This window comes from Cupressus sempervirens, chromosome 10, assembly GCF_028749045.1.
Source record: "Cupressus sempervirens isolate cs-2001-9-10 chromosome 10, ASM2874904v1, whole genome shotgun sequence".
Lineage (NCBI taxonomy): Eukaryota > Viridiplantae > Streptophyta > Pinopsida > Cupressales > Cupressaceae > Cupressus > Cupressus sempervirens.
Genome location: NC_143127.1, coordinates 628,710,872 through 628,731,411, shown reverse-complemented (window position 1 = coordinate 628,731,411; position 20,540 = coordinate 628,710,872). Strand labels below are relative to the sequence as shown.

At 35.7% G+C, this 20,540-nt stretch overlaps 1 protein-coding gene across 6 annotated transcripts in view; it reads right to left on the bottom strand.

Annotated features, from left to right (window-relative positions):
- Positions 1-205: 205 nt before the first annotated feature.
- The window catches only part of ATCSA-1 (Transducin/WD40 repeat-like superfamily protein), a 133,838-nt gene continuing 113,503 nt past the window's right edge, over positions 206-20,540 (bottom strand). For all 6 annotated transcript variants that reach the window (XM_089803862.1, XM_089803858.1, XM_089803863.1 and 3 more), the window contains 2 exons: positions 7,944-8,015; positions 206-680 (listed from right to left, as the gene is read on the bottom strand). In XM_089803862.1, the coding sequence (XP_089659988.1) occupies positions 621-680; positions 7,944-8,015 (132 nt within the window). In that variant the 3' untranslated portion in view covers positions 206-620. The remainder of the gene's footprint in view (positions 681-7,943; positions 8,016-20,540) is intronic.

Sequence of the window (20,540 nt, the reverse complement as noted above, 5' to 3'; positions counted from 1 at the left end):
CCAAATCAGTCTACAAGCCACTATTGCTGATAAGAGTTAACATGAACAAAACAGGTGGTGTGGCTGGCCCCGGTCTATTTCATCAATTAGCAACAATTTGGAATGTGTAAATATTCATTTATGTCAAGGAAACATACATAAAACTGCATGGAAATTCATCCATTGCAATGGTGAAGTGTGGTCGACTAGGAAAATAAAGACAATATTTTAAAACATCATGCATCTTATATAACTCCCTCAACCTCAAATAAATCAATCTCCTACAAGTTTTAGTGCTTAGCATATGTTACAGTCCAGCTCAAGAATCAAAGGCTTAAACAGTGCCATGGATGTCCAGAAACAGTTTTCCCATGGATAGCAGGTGCAGTAGTTGATCCAACACCAATTTAAATTAACAAAAATATATACAAACTCACTCAAAAAGTGGGTGGAAAGCATATGTTTGTTTACAAATGACCGATGTTAAAAATCCGCAAAGATCCTGTAGTACTGTCAGGAGTAATAAGTAGGCAAAAGACTGGAGCAGGAGCTAGAGAGGAGAATGTACACAACGAAACAAAACTTTATTTAGTGAGGATCCTCACAATATCAATCTTCACATTGTTGAACAATGCAACTGTTCAGTCACTCCAGTTGTCTTCATCAAATAAAGATGCAGATCCCCTTGAAGGTGTCTCATCCTGCATATCAATTCTCCAACACACACATCAGGAAATATTCATCTAAGGCTCCAAATATGCTCAAATATATGCATTCTACCAGACATACTATGTACTTCATTTTAAATTGAAAAAAATGGTGATATTAACACACAACAATTTACAAATTGTAATTATGTTACATATTCTGTTGAACAAGATGATACATCCAAAAGTTTACACCATTATAGGCACTCCTAGGGCTTTACACAGCAATTGAACTTGGAATTCACTTGTAAACATAAACCCACCAACAGAATGCACTACAGCTGTGGGCTATTGCAACAGCTATATTTAAAAAAGAAGCTTCTACTCAAGATATAGTACCAGGAGAACTAATGCATTTAAATAAAACAAAAAAAGAAAATACCAAACATTTTGAGCTTTGCCTATATATATTTCCATGACTAAGTTTTGATGTGAAATTCATATCTGTTCTAAATCATTATTAGATATTTATTGTGTATAGCAAAGTGATACAGTCAGAGTAATCCCATCACACACACAGTTAGGTAAACCTTGAGCTAGATTCTTATTGCAAATAAACTAAGGCAGGTAAAGGTGGGCAGACATTTCAGTTTATACAAAGTTGAAGGCTAAATTCTCATTTTTTGCAAATGTCAACATGTCACATTCTGACACATTTGAAGAACCTCACGAACTACAGAAATGAAGAAAAGGACAAAAGATATTACCAAGTTACCTTCACACAGTAACTTTTTAACATGGTAGTTTTAAACAGAGTGTTGGAATTTGCACATACTACGAGTACTACCAAGTCCTAAAGTGAGGCACCAGCAGCAAGTCTGCAGACTTGATTTGCCAGGTTTAGCAGGGCTAGCAAGTCTGGGCACAATGATCAGACTAGAAAATCTCATCTGTCAGACAGCCAAAAAAAATAAAAAAGACCGAAGTGGTTTTTTATTCATTGACCCATTACTCCACTGTACGGGTGGGAATTTAGGGGTAGCAGCATGTCGGATCAGAAATGGAGACAGGTTGAAAGAATACAATAACACTTTATCATGATCACCCTCAAAATCAAAACAACTATACGTTATGAGTGTATGCGTGAATTTATGGCCCTCTAAACCTCACACACACTTCAACGTGGTCCTTACCTGCGGATTCATCCTAGAATGAACATGGGATAGTTCATCCAAGAGGTCCGACAGTGCGACCTGTTGCCTTCTATCTAGAAGGATTTTGCCTATTTATGCTCTCAAAGTTGAGATGCAGGCAACCAAATCATTCTAGAATGAAGGATTTTGAGTGCAATTAAGTCTATATTGAATGCAATTGTTCTATATGAGATATGCAATTACTCTAAGAACATATAAAAGAAACTAAATTATATGTATGCATATTAAAGCTATATGATATTTAATCTAAGAAATGAAAGCTTATGCTAATAATGAGTGAGTGAGTGAGTGCACGATTCAGCAGAGATTCAATACTAATTCCATTCAACCTCTGTAATGAGGGATTGAGAGCCCTTTAAATAGAATTCCTGGAATCCATCAACAGTCGAGATCAACTCAGATCAACGGTCGGGATTAGACAAAAGATTCAGTTAAGATGGAAACTTCTTCGTGCAGGTCAAGTTAACTATTTCAGATCTAAGTGTGATAAGTAGTTAACTGAAATTGTAATAAGTGTGAGAGCAAGTTAACTGGATTGATTCCAATTTTGAGAGGTAGTTCACTCAGAGTTTCCATTTTAGAACTGAAGAGAGGATTTTGAAATTATTTAATTTAATAAGTGAGACATGACCTCATAAATGCCTTTTCTATTTAATTGAATAATCACATTCAATTAATTAAAGTGGGCATAATTATTAAATTAAATATTTTAATTCCTTAGTGCATTAGTCTTAGGATATAATTTAATTTAATTAAAGTATAGAAACTTTGAATTAAATTAAATCTCAATCAAATAGGTTTAATGTGACTAATACGAGTCAATACTTAGGAATTAAGTAGATGTCTTGATTAATGCAGATTTAGGGTTTTCTGCATTTGACAATTAAGTCAAGTAATGACAATCAAAATGAGAATTGCCTAATGAAATAGGACTTTAGGGTTGATCAAAATAGACCAAAATTGGTGATGATGGTAATGAGCCAATTTTGGGGTATTACAATGAGATCTTATTGGTAGAAGCTGACTCCTTCCCCTTAGAAGTCGTTGCAATGGTTCAACTGCTAAGTTACCTAAACAAAACTGAAGGTATGGAAAGCCACCGTTGGCTTAAGTCACTGACAAAAGGCTAGATAGGAGAAAAGGCATGTCGATGAAGAAAACCGACAAGTGGATGAAAAATGGGATGTTAACAATCAAGGGTGTCTGGGAAGTAATGAAGAAACAAAAAAGTTTTTTTGTAAAAAAATTTGATCATATGGACAAGGCCCAAGGGACGGAAAAAATCTTATTATTCAAGGAATTTAATCCCACAACAAATCATGAGGAAAAAGTGTATATAGGAGCAAATATTAAATGATGAGCAAAAATGCTTATAGGCCAATTGAGAGGTGAAATGGGTAGAGATGGAATGTGCCAAAAGAGGAATGGGAAAACAGGACAAGCCTATTTTATGACATGGGGGCTATTGAGATGGAGCACCATTTTGTCATGGAGTGGTCGATGTAAAATGACATAAGATCCGGGTATGTGGGGAATTTAGAAGGCAATTTCAACCACATATTTAAGGAAAAAAGAGTTAGGAAAAACTGCAAACCTCAATATCAAAATCCATCGGCAAAAAGACAAGTTAGTCAAGAAGTTACAACTTGCTTAGGTTCTCTTCCTCTTTTCTGGAGGTGTGTCATGTACCCATTTCAAGATTGAATTTTAATGATATTTAGATAATACAACTATCAAATGATAGTTAAATCATATATTAAAATATAAAAAATAAGAAATATTTTTAAAATATTATTATAATATGAATAATAACATATGTGATCTATTTATCAATAAATAATATTTAAAATAAGTAAACTAAATAAAATTATAAACAAGAGAGAATATTGTAGAAAATATGTTACCTTTCTAAACAAAATTTAATAATTAATGATAATAAACATAAACTAAATAAGTAAATAATATAAATTAACTAAATCTAATGAAAAGTTGAGATATGTAATAAGCAGATGGAACTCCTTCAAATTAAGATATAGAAAAGAATGAAGAAGAAAAGATAGAAGTTAAAGAAGGATTAATGAAAGAGGAAAGGAATGAAAAGCCAAAAAAGAAGTGAGTTTTTCAAATGGTTGCAATGATGAAAGGATGCAACTCTTCAAAGGGTTGTAATTATAAATAGTTGTGACTCTTCAAAAAGATTGTAATTATGAAGTGTTGTCAGTTTTCGAAAGGAATGTGATTATGAAGGTTGTGACTTTTTAGAAGGACAAAGATGACAAATAAAACAAGATTTATAAAACTGTAAACAACATTGAATATAAACAAAAATGGTATTGAAAGGAGAAAATAGAAAAAGGTAACTAAAGAGATAAAATTGTATACCTCTTGGCATATATTTAACATGAAAAGCAAGGCAACTCTAAATGGTGGTGAAGATGTCATAAAGGTAGGTATATAAGGTATGATATATATTTATAGCTTTCTTTGTGTGTGTGTGTGTCTATATATATCTGTGTATGTGTATTATGAATAGATTATTATCAATCCAAAAAGAATAACAACTGGATGAATATTTAAAATTTGATATTATGTTCATTAAATGAATATAAAGAAATAATATATTAAACTCCCATAGTGCCAGTATAGGGATTGTGCTCAACTCTACATAAATGGTTAAGTGCTAGTGTAGGAATTAGGATCATCTCTATATAAATGGCTAAGTTGGGATTAATGGAGTCTCATAGCGTCAGTGCCAGAGATTTGTATATCCTCCATATAAATAGCTAATAACGTTAGTGTGAGAGGACAATACAATTCCACTACAAATGGCTAGATAGAATGATACATTATAGTGTTAATGCGGGAGGTTAGTACCAAAGTAACAAGAATCAGAATTGGCAAGGCCGAATCAAATTGTGAATCAGCCATGAATTGGAATCAAATCAGCCATGAATCGGCAAATTAAAAAAACCCTTGAAATTTAGTAACTTATTTCATAAATCCTTTATCGCTGACTCGATTCACTGATTCACAAAAAATTGTTTGGCTTGAATTGAATTGCTGAATCACGTGAATTGCGTGAATTGCCGCGATTCTCAGAACTATGGTTAGTACAACCTCCATATTAATGGCTAAAAGTCTCAGTGTGAAAGGTCAATATAACCCTATATAAATGGCTAGATGAGGAAGATATTACAGCCAGAATAGTTTAATGATGTCAACATATGCATATGTAATAAGGGCCCTAGACAAAGGTTACCTCTTCTAGGAAGAACCTTAGAGGGAGCACTCTAGAGAAGACAGAGAAATGATCGAGGATGGTACTAGAACTAATGATATATCATTTAGGACCTTGAGATCCTCATGAGGGTTATTAATCCCAATCTTGAGTCAGCTTTAAGGTTTGGAGTTAAGAAAGAGGGTAGAATAGTACATTTAGACTTGTTATTGTTCAATTCTGACATTTATGTTGCAAGTAATATTTGTCCCAAGCTAACTCTAATAGTGTGGACATTACAGTGGTATTAGAGCATGATCATGCCATCTTGTAGGGTAAAAGAGGATATAGGAGAATAATTCATATTAAAAACTAAAATTAAAAAGCCAATAAAGATTGGAGGTCAAAAGAACCACCTAAGAATTTCGATTAAAAGACATACATATTTCATTTCAATAGAAGAAATTATCTAATTGCTTGAGGACAGGCAATTTGAGGAAGGGTGGACTGTCATGTCCCCATTTTAAGACAAAATTTTAATAATAATATGATAATACAATACTATTAAAAAATGATGATAATAAAATGATATATTAAAATATAAAAATAAGAACTAATTTTAAAATGTCAATATAATATAAATAATAGCAAATATGATCTATAACCAACAAATAAGATTTAAATTATTAAATAAAAATAAAATTATAATGAATGAACAAAATAAATAAAATTAAATGCAAGAGAGAATATTGTAGAAACTATGTTATATTTCTAAATGGAATTCAATAATAAATGAGTAAATAAATAGAATAATATAAATTAACAATCTATTGAAAAAGTCAAGAGATATGACTCCTTCAAATTAAGGAGAGGAGAAGATAGAAGTTAAAGAAGGATTAAAGGAAGAAGAAACGAATGAGAAAAAAACAAAAAGTGACTTTTTCAAATGGTTTCAATGATGAAAGGATGTGACTCTTCGAAGGGTTGCGACTCTTTAAAAAGATTATAATTATGAAGTGTTATGACTTTTCGAAAGGAATGTGATTATGAAGGGTTGTGACTTTTTTGAAAGGATTGTGATTATGAACGGTTTTGTCTTTTTTGGAAGGATTGTGATTATGGAGGGTTGTGACTTTTCATAAGGACATAGATGACAAACAAAACAAGCTTTATAAATTAACACTGAATAGGAAAATCAAAAGATGAATTGTATCAGAAGGAGAAAAACGAAAAAGATAACGAAAGAGATATAACAGCATACCTCTTGGCATATATTTAATGTGAGAAGTGGGCAGCTCTAAAAGGCGGTAAAGACATCATAAAGGTATATATATATATAACAATAATGGATTAAACTCTGATAGTGCTAGTATAGGGATTGTGCTCAACTATATATAAATGACTAAGTGTCAATGTAGGGATTGGGATCATCTCTATAAGTATGGCTAAGTTGGGATTAATGGAGTCTCATAGTGCCAATGCGGGAGCTTAGTACAACCTTTGTATAAATGGCTAATAGTGCCAATGCGAAAGGTCGATATAACCTTGTATAAATGGCTAGATGAGGAAGATATTATGACCGAAATATTCAATTGGTGTCAACATATGCATATGTGATAAGGGCCTTGCACAAAGGTTACCTCTTCTAGGAAAAACCTTAGAGAGAGCACTCTAGAGAAGACAAAGAAATAACTGATGATGGTACTAGATTCAACAATATATCATTCAGGACCCAAAGATCTTTATGAGGGTTATTAATCCCGATCTTCAGAGATCTTTAAGGTTTGGGATTAAGATAGAGGGTAGAATAGTACATTTAGACTAGTTCTTGTTTAATATTGACATTTGAGTTGCAGGTAATATTTGTCCCAAGCTAACCATAATAGTGTGGACATTACAGGGTGTGTGCTAGCTTGTGGGTCTTAGAAGCTGCTTTGGCCTCGTGGACGTTATTAAAATCATTCCTTCATTCATACTAAGAACGGGTTGTTTTCTGAACATTAAATCAAAGAGTTATTTAATGCATATTTTTATTTCCCGGGTTTGGCTGAATTTTCACCAATCCAAGTCCATGTCAAAAATGATCTTGTCAAGAACTTGTGGTGTCCCGAAGTCTTGTGACTACCATGCTTAAAAGCATTATCTCCTATTCTCCATAATGCCCTGTAGTTGCAGTTACTTTATCATTTCATTTATAAAATCCTAAAAGATTTGCATGCCTGATTTCCACAGAAAATCAAGTATTATAATAGAGATCAACAATTTACAGCCTCAACTTGCGAAGTCATGAAGCTTGATAGCAGGACTCATTAGTCTGTGCACACTGATCAGATTAGAGATCTCATCCGTCTGATAACAAAAAGTACACTTAAACAAAAACAAACAATAAAATAAATGAAGCTCAAAAGGTCACTTTAGGTCTTTGATCAGACTTGTCAGTCACATCTGTCCGACAACACAAAATACACTTAGAAGTTCAAACAGTGTTAAAGAAATTCAAATAAGGCTAAAAAAATTACTTGTGACCTTTCTTCACTCTTTTTACTCACCCATCCCCCTCACTCACTCGTGACCTGATTTTTCTGAGGTAGCTATTCTTCGAGTATTTTCATTGATTCTAAGTCTAAAATCAGCTTCTTCATTATTCACCATGTTTAAGTTCATTACTATGGTTTTCAGTTCTGTCCATACAATACTGTGTGTAAAGCTAATAAATGATGGTTGTCGTTGTTTTGTTATTTCATTTCTGAATAGTAAATTCTTAAAAGATTAGGTCTTTGATCAGACTCATAAGTCACATCTCTCACAAAACACAAAATACACTTGACCCAAAAAGATTGGGTTAAAATAGAGGTCAAAAGGTCAAGTCTATATAGAGAGAAGTACCTCTTCAAGAGTAATCACAGCAGGAGGAGACCATATTAGAATTTGTCGATCATTACTACCACTATATAGCTCCTGCAAAACAAACGCAATATATTTCTTAGACACATAAATTTCATGTATCTAATGCATACAAAAATTAAAAATAAAATAAACAGTAAAATTTCAGAACAACAACATGATGGTCATCATACTGAGAGTCCTTTCTTGAAAAGTTTATGCTGCATACAGAGAGAAGCTATGATGCAAAATGAATCGGGATTACTAAAACACATTTAGGCATATCGACAACAATATATGTCACCATACTTGGATACTGATATTGTGAAACTCATGCAGCATATACAGAAAAAATACAATTTAGGGTGAAATTAAGATACAGTCAACACTTATGGATACCATCTGAAGTTCTGAACAATAACCCTGAAGAGTGCCACAACCCACCCAATAATTTGGAACCATTTCGCAAGAATCTAAATGGAATAAGATATTACGGAGGCAACTTGCAGGTTGTGTACCATTTTCAACCTGCAGAAGATCTAGGTTGCAGCTTTGCAAAAGAGGGTCTGTCCTCTAAAGTAATTTAGCATGCAAAGGCCCAAAACAGAGTTCCAATTATTTCCTCTGTTTTCTTTGTGGAAGAGGCAGTTCTAAAGTTTCCCATTATTTTCACTTCACCTTTATGTATGTGTGTGGGTGACAATGTGGAGGGTTGTAGCTGGGCCTAGGCTATGAGGTGAGAGAGAGAGAGAGAGAGAGAGAGAGAGAGAGAGAGAGAGAGCACCAGTCCTTGTAGCTGTCCTCTATATTCGTAGTTGATGGAGGATATAGCTACTAACAAATCTATACATACTAACTTGAGCCAAAGGAAACTGAACCATGATTCATCACATCAGATATTGGCATAACAAATGTCAAGGATAGGTAAAGATACTTGTTATGGTGAATCAATGTTGTTGTGGAGATGCAAAGTCCTCATATAGATTTACAAAGACGATGTTTCTAAAAAAAACCATCATGAACTAAAGACGAAAATAGAAACTACCTAATAAACTAAAGACTAACTAAGATGACCATTAAAGAAACATTAAAATATTCTAATACCCTGCCTTAATGGTCATTGTCTAATTGTTGTCTTTTGGTCACACATTCTTCAAAACATTTTGTTGCTGCTAACACCCTCCTTGGATCTACAAAATGTCAATGCCCAAGAAGTCAAAATGTGTCCAAAAAAGAACTGAGAAGGGTGCCCCCTTCTTCAGAATGCTCTACAAAATGGGACAAAAGCCTACCACTGACTTTGCCATTGACATGAGTTTGCCACAACTCTCCTAGAATCGGCAAAACATCTGATCAAAACTCATCACAAAACATCTACCTGATGTTGGATAAAGAAGCTGCTCTTCCCTGAAGAAAGAGACAAACATTGAGAACAACAAGCACGATGTTATGGAAAAGTTGGCAAACACTCCAAACTTTGCAAATGAGCATGATGCTCTAAAACAAACTACAAAAAGCCATGATATTTTAGAAGAAAATCAGAAAAACCAAACATGATTTTTTAGGTGAAAATTGATCAAAACCAGCATGATTTCTAAAGTGAAAATCAATCAAAATCAAACACTACAAAGCTTCATTTTTTAGGAAAAACGGTAAAACCCAATTGATAATTTTTGAGGAAAAACCTATAAACCCACAAATGAATCCCATGCAACTTTGTGAATTACAAGAGCAGAAATTTTTAAGCAAAAAATTATAGAAACCCATCAGAATTTTTTTAACGGAATAATTATGAAAACCCATTAGAATTTTCCAAGTTACCAAATTCTCTCCAGCAACCCTCAAAAGTCTGGTTCAATTATGCACAAAGTCTGGTCCTTGTCAAATTCTCTCCAAATTTGCTTGTTCCAAATTCGCCTGCAGAGCTATAAATTTGCTACAAATTCTGTTAGAGGAACCCAGGTTGAATTTGCAACGAATTATGAAGAGTTTGCTGTCCAGTGGCCAAACCTAGGCTGAATTTAGTCTCAAAACATTTTTTTAGACCTTTTCAAAGTGTTTTCTTATAGAGGAAATCCAAATTGAAAATAGGTGATATTCAAATTGACAATTTTAGAGGAATTTCTTTAAAAAAGATGTGATATCTTTGGATCCAGGGCTTAAAATTTGAATCTCAACTCCTGATCTAACTTGGTTAGAAATCCTCTAACCAATTGGTCAAAATCCCTCTAACCAATACAAAATAAAAATTCAAATAACTAAACTTATCTTTTGACAATTCCTTTCATTCTCAAACTATTCCCTTGATATGAAAGTATGTTCCATGCATGTGACCAAGCAAGTGTATCATGTTGTATGCATGGCTAAATGATGCAATTAATATCCTATTGAACTGAAACATAGATATGGTGGAGTATTTTGCTGTTGCTTTTCTATTAGCATAGTGATGTATGGAAATATTTGTTGTTGCATATATATACACACATACATTTTTTTTTTTAAAACACATGTTTTTGTACAAATGAACCCAAAATGAATCCGAACCCAATCCAAAAGAAAACTGGACAAATTTCGAACTTGAATCTCGAACCATCCGTATCGGAATCCAAACCGACAGCTTAGGAATATTTTAAAGGCAGTAAAACATGAGACTTTGCATGGTAAACCAGCACATACAAGCAACATGCAAGTACATGTGAGTAAATGCAACCCTCAAAAATCAGAGATTTTTGCTGCAACCAAGAAATCGTGAGATAAAAACCCTTAACCAAGTTTGCGATTTCCAACAAAAATCCTCGAAGACAAATCACAAAAGTTTCATAAAATACCTCTAACGAAATTTATTTCTAAAAATTGAAAAGCAAATTTTTGCAAAAAATTCAAAACCAAAAGAGGTTCAAATTTCCCTTAAAATATCCACCAAATTTTATGAAATCCCATTGACCTGCTTTGATAATGTTATGGTAAATCAATGTTGTTGTGTTTGTATTAAACAAAGGAGATGTAAAATCTTTATATAGGTTTACAAAGACAATGTTTCTAAAAGAAACAATTGTGAACTAAAGACAAAAATAGAAACTACCTAATATACTAAAGACTAACTAAGATGACCATTAAAGAAACATTATAATATTCTAATAATAATCTCATGTTCTTTAGAAATAAAAACTATAAAAATAAAAATGCAAAAAAATATAATTTGTTCATCATTTATGTCTAGAAGAATTATTTTCTATAACTAGTAATGTCAACTAGCATAGATTCATAGGTAGCTGAGATATTCTGAAAAAAATACACCAAAAGGATAAACCTAGAAAAAAATTTGTGTAACACAGGGACTCACACCCCCCTTCGCACCCCCAAAATTTCTAAGTACTCGTCTCCGAGATGTCCTCGCACCGGGTGCTTGAGTACCCAAGTAACCCCACCTTCATCATTCCGCAACCATGCCGCTACTGGGATGGGTACTTGAATTTCTATTTGATTTTTTATTTTTGAATGTTACTATTGAGTATGTAATATCTTACTATGTTGAATGTTCAATAGTTCTAGCTCATGTTGCAATTTTTCTATGTTTCTACTAAAACATCATTTCATAAGTAGCATTCCAAGTTTTATGTGTATACTATACAACACCCTTCCCTGCCCCATCCTCCCCTTGCCATCGTCCCCCTACCGTCCCCTAGCCCTCCCGAAAATGAGGTCCATTTTCCCCGCGTCCCAATGTACCCTAGTACTGGGGTAACATTGAAAAAATCCTAAGAGCAGAATATTTAATATAAATATTATTTTCATTTTCTGAAAAAAAATATACTCAAAACAAGCTATGCTCCACTGAGTTTTTGGGAGGAGGACTGCAGGACGTGTTTTTGGTATGGGGGTACTTTTGGGCCACTTTTTAGGGGATGGAGGGGGAAGGCATGGGACAGCAGGATGCATTTCTGGTACAGGGGTACTTTTGGACCATTTTAAAGCGGGTTGCAGGGGATGACTGTTAAAACAGGGAGAAGTTTTGAAAATATAGAAAAAAATTCAACAATGCAGATCATAACATTGATAAAGCAATCGTCATAGACATTGCAGAAGCTTAATACATAGCATCAGACTTGAATTGAAATTTCACATGAGAGCTAACAAACAAATAATTCCATACATCTTGAATATATTGAGCAAATAATTAATTTATTATATTACTCATCTCTCTGTCTGCCATAGACCTTGGGGTATGTATATTTCTTCAATATAATGAGTCATATAAGTCACCCTGAGCACTGATATGACAGTGGCTCACAGTTTCCATTATTATATGCCAATGCTGAACAGTTGCATTAAGAAGAAACAGGTGCTGACTTGGTTTTGTCCCAAAATGTTTCAATATGCAAGAATATATCTTGTTTTGCAGCTGAGTTTCACAGCTCTGAAGCAGCATCTAACATGATTTCAGTGAATCAGCTGCCAAGAAAATAGTGTCAGCTGGGACTGATTAGAACTTTCATCTGTATGTAGCTCAATCAATAATGAGTTTCACACTTCTGCAACTAGCATGAAGGCTGGTAAGCCCTGTTGTGACATTTCTCGGATTCATGGTATCTATTTGCAAGATGATAATACACCCAAGTTTAACTGTACGGAATATGGCAAAAGCATCCAAAATAAGGTCCCTGCTATTACAGGATTGATTTGGGTTTTGAGGAGTCACTAAGAACAATCTTTATGCTTTCAATCAATGGGACACTGAACTTTGGAGGTGAACTTAGCACTACATCACCGATACCTCCCAGAAGTGTCAGATATATGCTAAGTAGCCGATCCTGGTTCTCGTTCAAATACAAATCAGGGATTCAGCAACAAATAAAAAATTGGGTGGATTCCATTAACACAGGTATATACACAAACATTTTCAATATATATATGTGTGTGTGTGTGTGTGTATTCATACATGTCATACATGTAACATGTTCAATGTTCAGTCATTATTGGTTAGGGTTTAGTGTTCAATGTTCAATGTACAACAATCCTAATGCAAATCAATGTACATATTAAATGTTTTATGGGACCATTTCATGAATGAAAAACATTAGCTTATACTTTGCAGCACAAGGTCCAATGCAAACCTTTAATCAGTGCAGGCATCTGACAAAATTTCAATATCCTTTACACCATGTTTCAAATCTCCCATTTTGCCACAGCACAAAAATGATTTATAGAACCAACCCTTGTAACAAAATGGTGGCTTAAAAAAAGATAAGAGTCCCGTAAAAGCATAAAGGGAGCACAGATCAATATATATCAACAATCAAGATTTGAACTACAAATGAACTGTCTTTTGAAGAGAAATTCACAGCAACACAACACCGAAAGGACAACATGCTTGCTTCCATTGAAGCGCTAAACCTGTGAAATGTGAGGAATCGAGAATAGCTAGCCTAAGGACTCTCGAAATTGAATCTATTTCTAGTTCTGAAACTCAACTCTTGTTATTGAGATGATAAGCAGATGGAGCACTCTTAATCCTATTCCTTGACCTTTGTTGTAGTATTACAAAACAGTATGTATTCAGAGAAGAGCAACAGAGCTATAGGTAATTAGATGCTGATTAAGACATTATAACTGACCTAAAGCATAAAAGAAACATGAATTCAAAGATTTCACTTGCAACTCATTGTTCTCAGAAATAATTACTATAAACTAATGTGCATATATTTAGCTTTGTAGATTTAAAAAAATATAAATTTAGCATGTGGGGACCCTTTTTTGGGCACCCACGACTGTGGATTCACACGAATCATTCTGGATATCGTACCCTATTCAGGATCCGAGGCATATATGAAGAATCTGGTATCTTAGGATACCGGTTTCCAGATCTCTGCTCAATTAACAGGATGACAAGGTACTTCCAAAATCCATCCTCGCATCCCCTAACCATCCCCAGGTCACACATGGGTGTACCGGCACGGGGGATGTGTCCACCTGAAGCACAGATAAAAAAATCAATATAATAAGTTAAACTACCATCTCCTGCCTATTTCATGCTGTTGCATGGTGCTGCTGGGCGCACAGAATAAACATATTGCAGCCCTGTTATGCTGAGTGTCTCAAGAGAGATTCTGTCTTCATGAGATGTCATTCTAAAGGAGCCTAAGGGATTCGTCTCAAACAAACTTGCAGCTGTAGCAGCATTTAAGTTCTGAAATGGAGTCAAGTTTGCATGGTTTGTAATGATCAATGAATACCCTTCCTCCTCCCAGCACTGCCTATGTATCCTCTTACTCCAGCAATCCAAAATAAATGTTAGCCAATTCTTTTGCTGGAAGCATCTAACTAGAACTGACTGAACAAATCTCAAATAATTTTATGGCAGTCTTATTACCTCATTAACTGATGAAAACTTCAAGTACATCCAGTAAAGAGAAAAATACAGAAGCAGCGACCCTGTATTAAACAGAAACTAAACTGGCTGATTCAACCCTTTTAATAGGAAGACACAATCACCCAACTGTTATTGACAGATCTACTAATTCTACACTGGCAAGGATTGAGTCAAACTCCAATCCTATCAACTACTGCAGCTCAAAATGGGGACACTAAACTCATCCATCCCCAAATTTCCTTGTCCTCAAGCAAGTTAGCGCTCGATGATCAGGGATGTCAGCAGTTTCCTAAGTAGCATCCACCCATGGGAAACATTTCCACTGCACATGAACTTCAATCCATACAAAGTTTCACAGCTGTGACTTGTGAGTGCCAAGTGTCTACTCTAATACAAGGGGAAGCTCAACTTAAGGCATTACCAACAGCACCACCGCCTTCTTCAACAAGGACATATGGACAACATTGTAAATTCAACTAGTAGGGGGTAGCTCCAATTCATAAGCCACCTTTCCCACACATCATATAGTTTGTAGGTGTTGTATAAATGAGGATTTAGTTTTGTGATTCCACTTCTCTTTTAAGTCAATCACCATTAGGATTGTAACTGGAGAAAAGCTGTCTCCTACTACAGAAACCTCTCAATGCAATGCCATCAGAAAAAGTGTTTTTCTGCTTTTGTGCAAATTAGATTTGATTGCACAAAACTTATCAAAACCTGCCTGTAATATTCAACAAAGTTTCATGCTGTATGAACTTGACTATCATGAATTTTCTATATTAGAGAAGTCAGTGCATCATATCCATAAAATGCCATGAAAGGGGCATCCCAATGTACACGTGGTAGGTTGTATTGTAGAAGTACTCTCCTAGGCATAACCCTTACGCCCAAGCTGCCAGTTAATATGTCACAAAACTCCTCAAGTACCCCTCAACCCATCTGTCCACTATCTCTATTTGACAATCTGGGGACAATAACTAGTACTAGGCATCTGTCCCATTCAAATTGAATAATTCTTTCCAAAGGGCACCCATGAAGCATGCATTTCTATCAATGATCACAGTGCAGGGTAATTCATGCAATTGGAGATCTCGCTGAACAAAATATCCACTATTTGTGAAGCTTTTAAATCACTCTGAATGGAGTATACAAACTTAGTCAACCAATCCACAACATTGAGCATTTCCCCCACTTGAGGAAAGCCAATGATGAAATCCACCAATATCGGTTCCCATTTTTCCCAAGGAATGGGAGGGGCTGAAGTCGATCTGCAAGATATGTGGTTTCATGTTTCATCCTATGGAAAACTCCAGAATCTGATACACTTCAGGTCCTTTCAAGCATGTCTACTATGAACTTGTTTATAAGTATTAAAAAATATGGTGTGGCAAGCAAGCAGAGAATGATGAAATGATGAAATTCTGCAATATGTTTTTGTTTCAGCTTAGAAACTAGCACCACACAAATTATATTTTTGAACAAAACAATATTTTGTTTTCATTTGCTATCTCTCATCCTTGTTTGAAGGAGCAATTGCACCCTCAATCAGCCCTATAGTTAGTGGCCATTTGACATACTTGGCCAACAACTCTTCTCATTGAATTCTACTGAAAATGGCTAGAAATTCAAGTCTCCTAGAGAGTGCAAACATGGCCTTATTGCTGTTTCACTTGATAATCAATGTCAGAATAATAGGCTTGTAATTGGCTCACCTACTTTTCTGATCCATCAATGAGGTCATTTTCTGATAAGAAAAATAGCAAACTGTTGCAGCCTATCTTCCACAGCATTCCACGGACAGGAATGGCAGGAGATGTATTTCTGAGATGTTTCCTGGAGAGCCATTTTGAAGGAATGGCAAGGGATGGCGGTAAACTGCGTGTGTGTGTGTGTGTGTGAATTCTTCAGAACATATTATCCTATTATAAAGAGAGATATGTCAATACCTGATAGCAACAATTATCAATATGTAAACAAATCATGAGAGAAGTAGAATAACAGCATTACAAGGTTCAATGAAGCATTATAACAGTAGTCTCAAACATCAAGAGACTGTTAGTCTATCAACATCCAAAAGTCCCAAACATGTATCCAGAAGTCTCAAACATCATAAATATAACTGTCCATGAAAATAACTTATCAGGGTATCAATATCCTAAGATTCATCACCATCCGAGTCACTATCACACTCTGATAGAAATGGATCATCCAATAGTAAAAAATAAAATACAATCATAAGAAGAATAAAACAGTACATTTTTATAATTTCAAAACTTAAGAATGAAGCTTTTCAATCATGGTATTGAGATCTGCACTTGGAATGACTTGGAAAATTAAACAACTATAATTTTTTACACATGTAATATATTGAATATATTTGATTCTCATACAATTGAAATTAGAATAGCTGTTTTGATTCTCTTACACTTGATATTTCAATATATGATTTTGATTCTCCTATAGAGATATAGAAGGAAACAAAAAATTTAGCTCTTTTTTTAAACCTAGGGGTGATCCCAGCAGGGGATGGCTAGCCATTCTAGAAATGTTTTACAGCCATCTTGAGGCTGGCTAGCCGTCTCCAAACAGTCAGGGACAATTCTTGGTGTTTCAGAGAGTTCAAACATTGGGGACAAAAGGGGGATGTCCCATTAGTGTTCCACCATCCCCAACATGGCTAGAGGGCGAGTTCAACGGATTTTGGAGCAGGGGACACATCCCTGTGTTGCACAGATTTGTAGCTTGTATGGACTACAAAATATTCACAAACCAGACATCGCTTAAATATAACTAATGTAGAACAAGTCGAAACAGGGTTTTCCTGCAGGATTACTTCAGCCTCTCCCTATTCCAGCCTAGAGATGGGAAAGTATTTCCATGGATTTTATCACCAGGTTGCCGAGGGTCCAAGGCAAGGATTGCATCTTTGCAGTGGTGGATAGATTGACCAAATACACGCATTTCTTCGTGATAGTTATAGACTGGTCAGCTTCCCAGGTGGCTGAATTGTTTTTCCGGGAGGTTTATTGGCTCCATGGATTACCCAAAACTATTGTGAGTGATAGAGACAGTCGGTTTCTCAGTACCTTTTGGCAGGAGATTTTTAGATTGACAGGTACAAAAATGACTCCTAGCATGAGTTATCATCAATAGACTGATGGCCAGACTAAGATAGTGAATAAGTGGGTGAAAGGTTACTTGAGGAACTACATTGCAGGACAGCAGAGGGCGTGAGTCAAGTGGCTGTATTTGAGAGAGTATTGCTGTAACACCACCTATCATATGTCCATTCGGATGACACCCTTCCGTGCTCTTTATGGTTACGAGGCCCTCTCTTTTATTGATTTGGCATTACCGGATAGTCGGGCACCCCTGGCCAAAGATTGGATAATGGACCAACAGGGTATCCTCAGAGCTCGCAAGGATAATATTCAACAGGCACAAAATCAGCAAAAGCTATATGTTGATTGACATCACACCGAACGGAGTTTTGAGGTGGGAGATAGAGTTTTTCTTCGTCTCCAGCCCTATAGACAAAGTTCCTTGAAGAAAAGTGGGTCCGAGAAACTCAAGCCCAGATTTTATGGACCTTATTATATCACCAACAGGTTAGGAGAAGTTTCTTATGAGCTGGATTTGCCAGGTGACAGCCGAATTCACAATGTTTTTCATGTCTCGTGTCTCAAGAAGGCTGTGGGTCAGCAGGTTGTACCTTCAGTGCGTTTGCCCCTGCTTGATGAAGTGGGTAAGCTTATTTTGGTGCCAAAAGTGATTGAAACCCGAGAGAGGAGGCTGCGAAACAAAACCGTTAGGGAATATTTGATCCGTTGGAAAGACTTACCTTATGAAGATGCCACTTGAGAAGGTGAGTCTATATTGTAGCACCTAGCATTGAGATTGCTTGAGGGCAAGCAATCCCAGGAAGGGAGGACTGTCATGTCCCCTTCTCAATTTTAGCTCCAGGCGACAGGATTAATCTATCTCCACATCTGGATAGATTAATAATGATTTATAACAGGATGCCTTTCAATCACAATGGGAATTTAATTTAATTTATTACAGAACTTTATTAAAATGAGCAGAGTTAAGTCATTTTTAATGTTTTAAAGTTATTTATTTTATAAATAGCTTTAAGTGACTATAGGACGAAAATGACATTTAATCCCACATTCCTTGCTCTTTGTACTTTCCCTCATTCTGAGGCTATATATGCGAGTTGCATTGGGATTATCAAAACACACAAGAAGAATTTATGAAAAGAAAGCTCTTGAATTCTGGTTACTTATTGTGACTGGGTTTTAGACTGGGAGGACGAAAACCCTCTGAGTCAGGAAATATTCTAAGGAGTTGGACATTACCCCAACCTCCTTTCTTCAGTATTTGAAGTGGAACTAGGCAGAAGTCGGCAAGTTTAGTAAGTTGCAGCTTTAAACATGAAGTGCAGATGTTATCAAATGCAATCGATTTATCAGCTAGTGTTTGTTAGCAAATATCATTAGCAATAAGTCCCTTATCGGGTTATGGAAGTAGTTCAGGGTTGGACATTTGCAAAGAATCCCTATTTGGAACGATTATTACACAGGCATTTTTGATGTGAGAAGACAAAAGTTCAGACGACTGGGATATAGACTTGGGTCTACACATTTTCCCATAGGTGTATGGAAAACTCTCAGCAGGTCAAGGTAATTGGAGTGCAGGCGTATTGGTAGTCTTGCCAGATATAGTGAGCCATTCGAATGTCATTGCAGTAGATTAAAGCTGAGAGCCCATTCAGGTTAAGACCACTGCCAGACGTTTATATGTGAAGGTGGACATTCACGTGGGACAGAGCACAGTTTGAATATCGAGCTTTTGAATTCCGACTTGCCCTTGACATGTCTAGTAACAGGTATCGTGGGTGTCCAGATTGAGGACATGGGCAAATAGTTAAACCATTCACGCCCAGGTTATAATGCCTAGTTTTCTTGACGGGTCGGGTTTCTTAAAATCGTGAGGAAGATTGCAGCGGGTCCACATTATTGGAAGAGATAAGAAATAAAAGTGGAGTGGGAACTGAATCAATGGTTTAGTCCACGACATTATTGATGGTTAGCACAAACGTCTCCATATGGCAAGTCTCATTTCCAGCAGTCCCAGCTTAATAATAGGTCTGTAATGTCCTTGCTCTTAAAATCCATTCTGTGCTTGTATGTGAACGGAATAAATATTCCTCAATTTATTTCTGAATATCAAAATATATTTGGGGCCACATTCAAATTGCAAAGGCTGGAGAAATACTGTTCTTGATCTGTGGTAACGTTTGAAAGTTCTGATATAAAATTTTACAGTATAGAATTAAGTCACCACTTAGATTGTTCATTCTAAGGTTTGCTTCCCAACTATTTTACCTCATGATTTTATGCTTTCCTTCATAGCTCCTTGAATCTCACATAACAGTAATCAGTTCAAGAATTTTAAGGTTACTTCAAAGGGTCTGCAAACTATTTGACAAAATTAACACTCCAGATTTACATAAGCATTGGCCAACAAATTTAAGGACAGTTCATTACAGTGGTATCAGAGCCACAAGTCCTGCCAACTTGTGGGAAAAACTATTATTTGCAGGTTCATTAAACAAAATGACAGTCGGGAATGAGTAAAAGGCAGTATACATTTCGTCATCTTCAGCCGGAATAGACAGAATCTTTAGAACATCTTGTAGTGGAAGATAGTTATTCAGTGGATGAGGACATAAGTTTTGGGCTAGAAGTAAAGGTTGAACAAACTAATAGAATTGAATAGGTTCAGGAACAAGCACCAGCTTCTCCAATGGCACGAAATGATGAAGCACGGGATAGGGAAGTAATGGAGACCTTGAGGGCTATTAGAGACAGGCAAAATAACATTGCTACAACAGTACAGCAGCTTACAGGTGCCATGCAATAGTTAGCCCCGATAAATAGAGGAGCACCGAGTCACCATAGTGGAGGTGGTAGCATAGTAGGGTCACCCCGTGCAGCAAGAGCTCCTACTCGGAATACAGATAGACCTTTGATGCCTGTTTTTGTGGGAAATAATGCTGAAGAGGAAATAACTCAACCTGCAGCCCTTGCTTTGTTACCTGATAATGTTATGGCAATATGTGATGAGTGGGATCTATTCCCTGATCCAATTAAACAAAATCTATCTTTTGTTCAATATATGAACCAAAAAAGGGAAGCTGAGAGACCTCAATAGGATAGGAGGCCCAG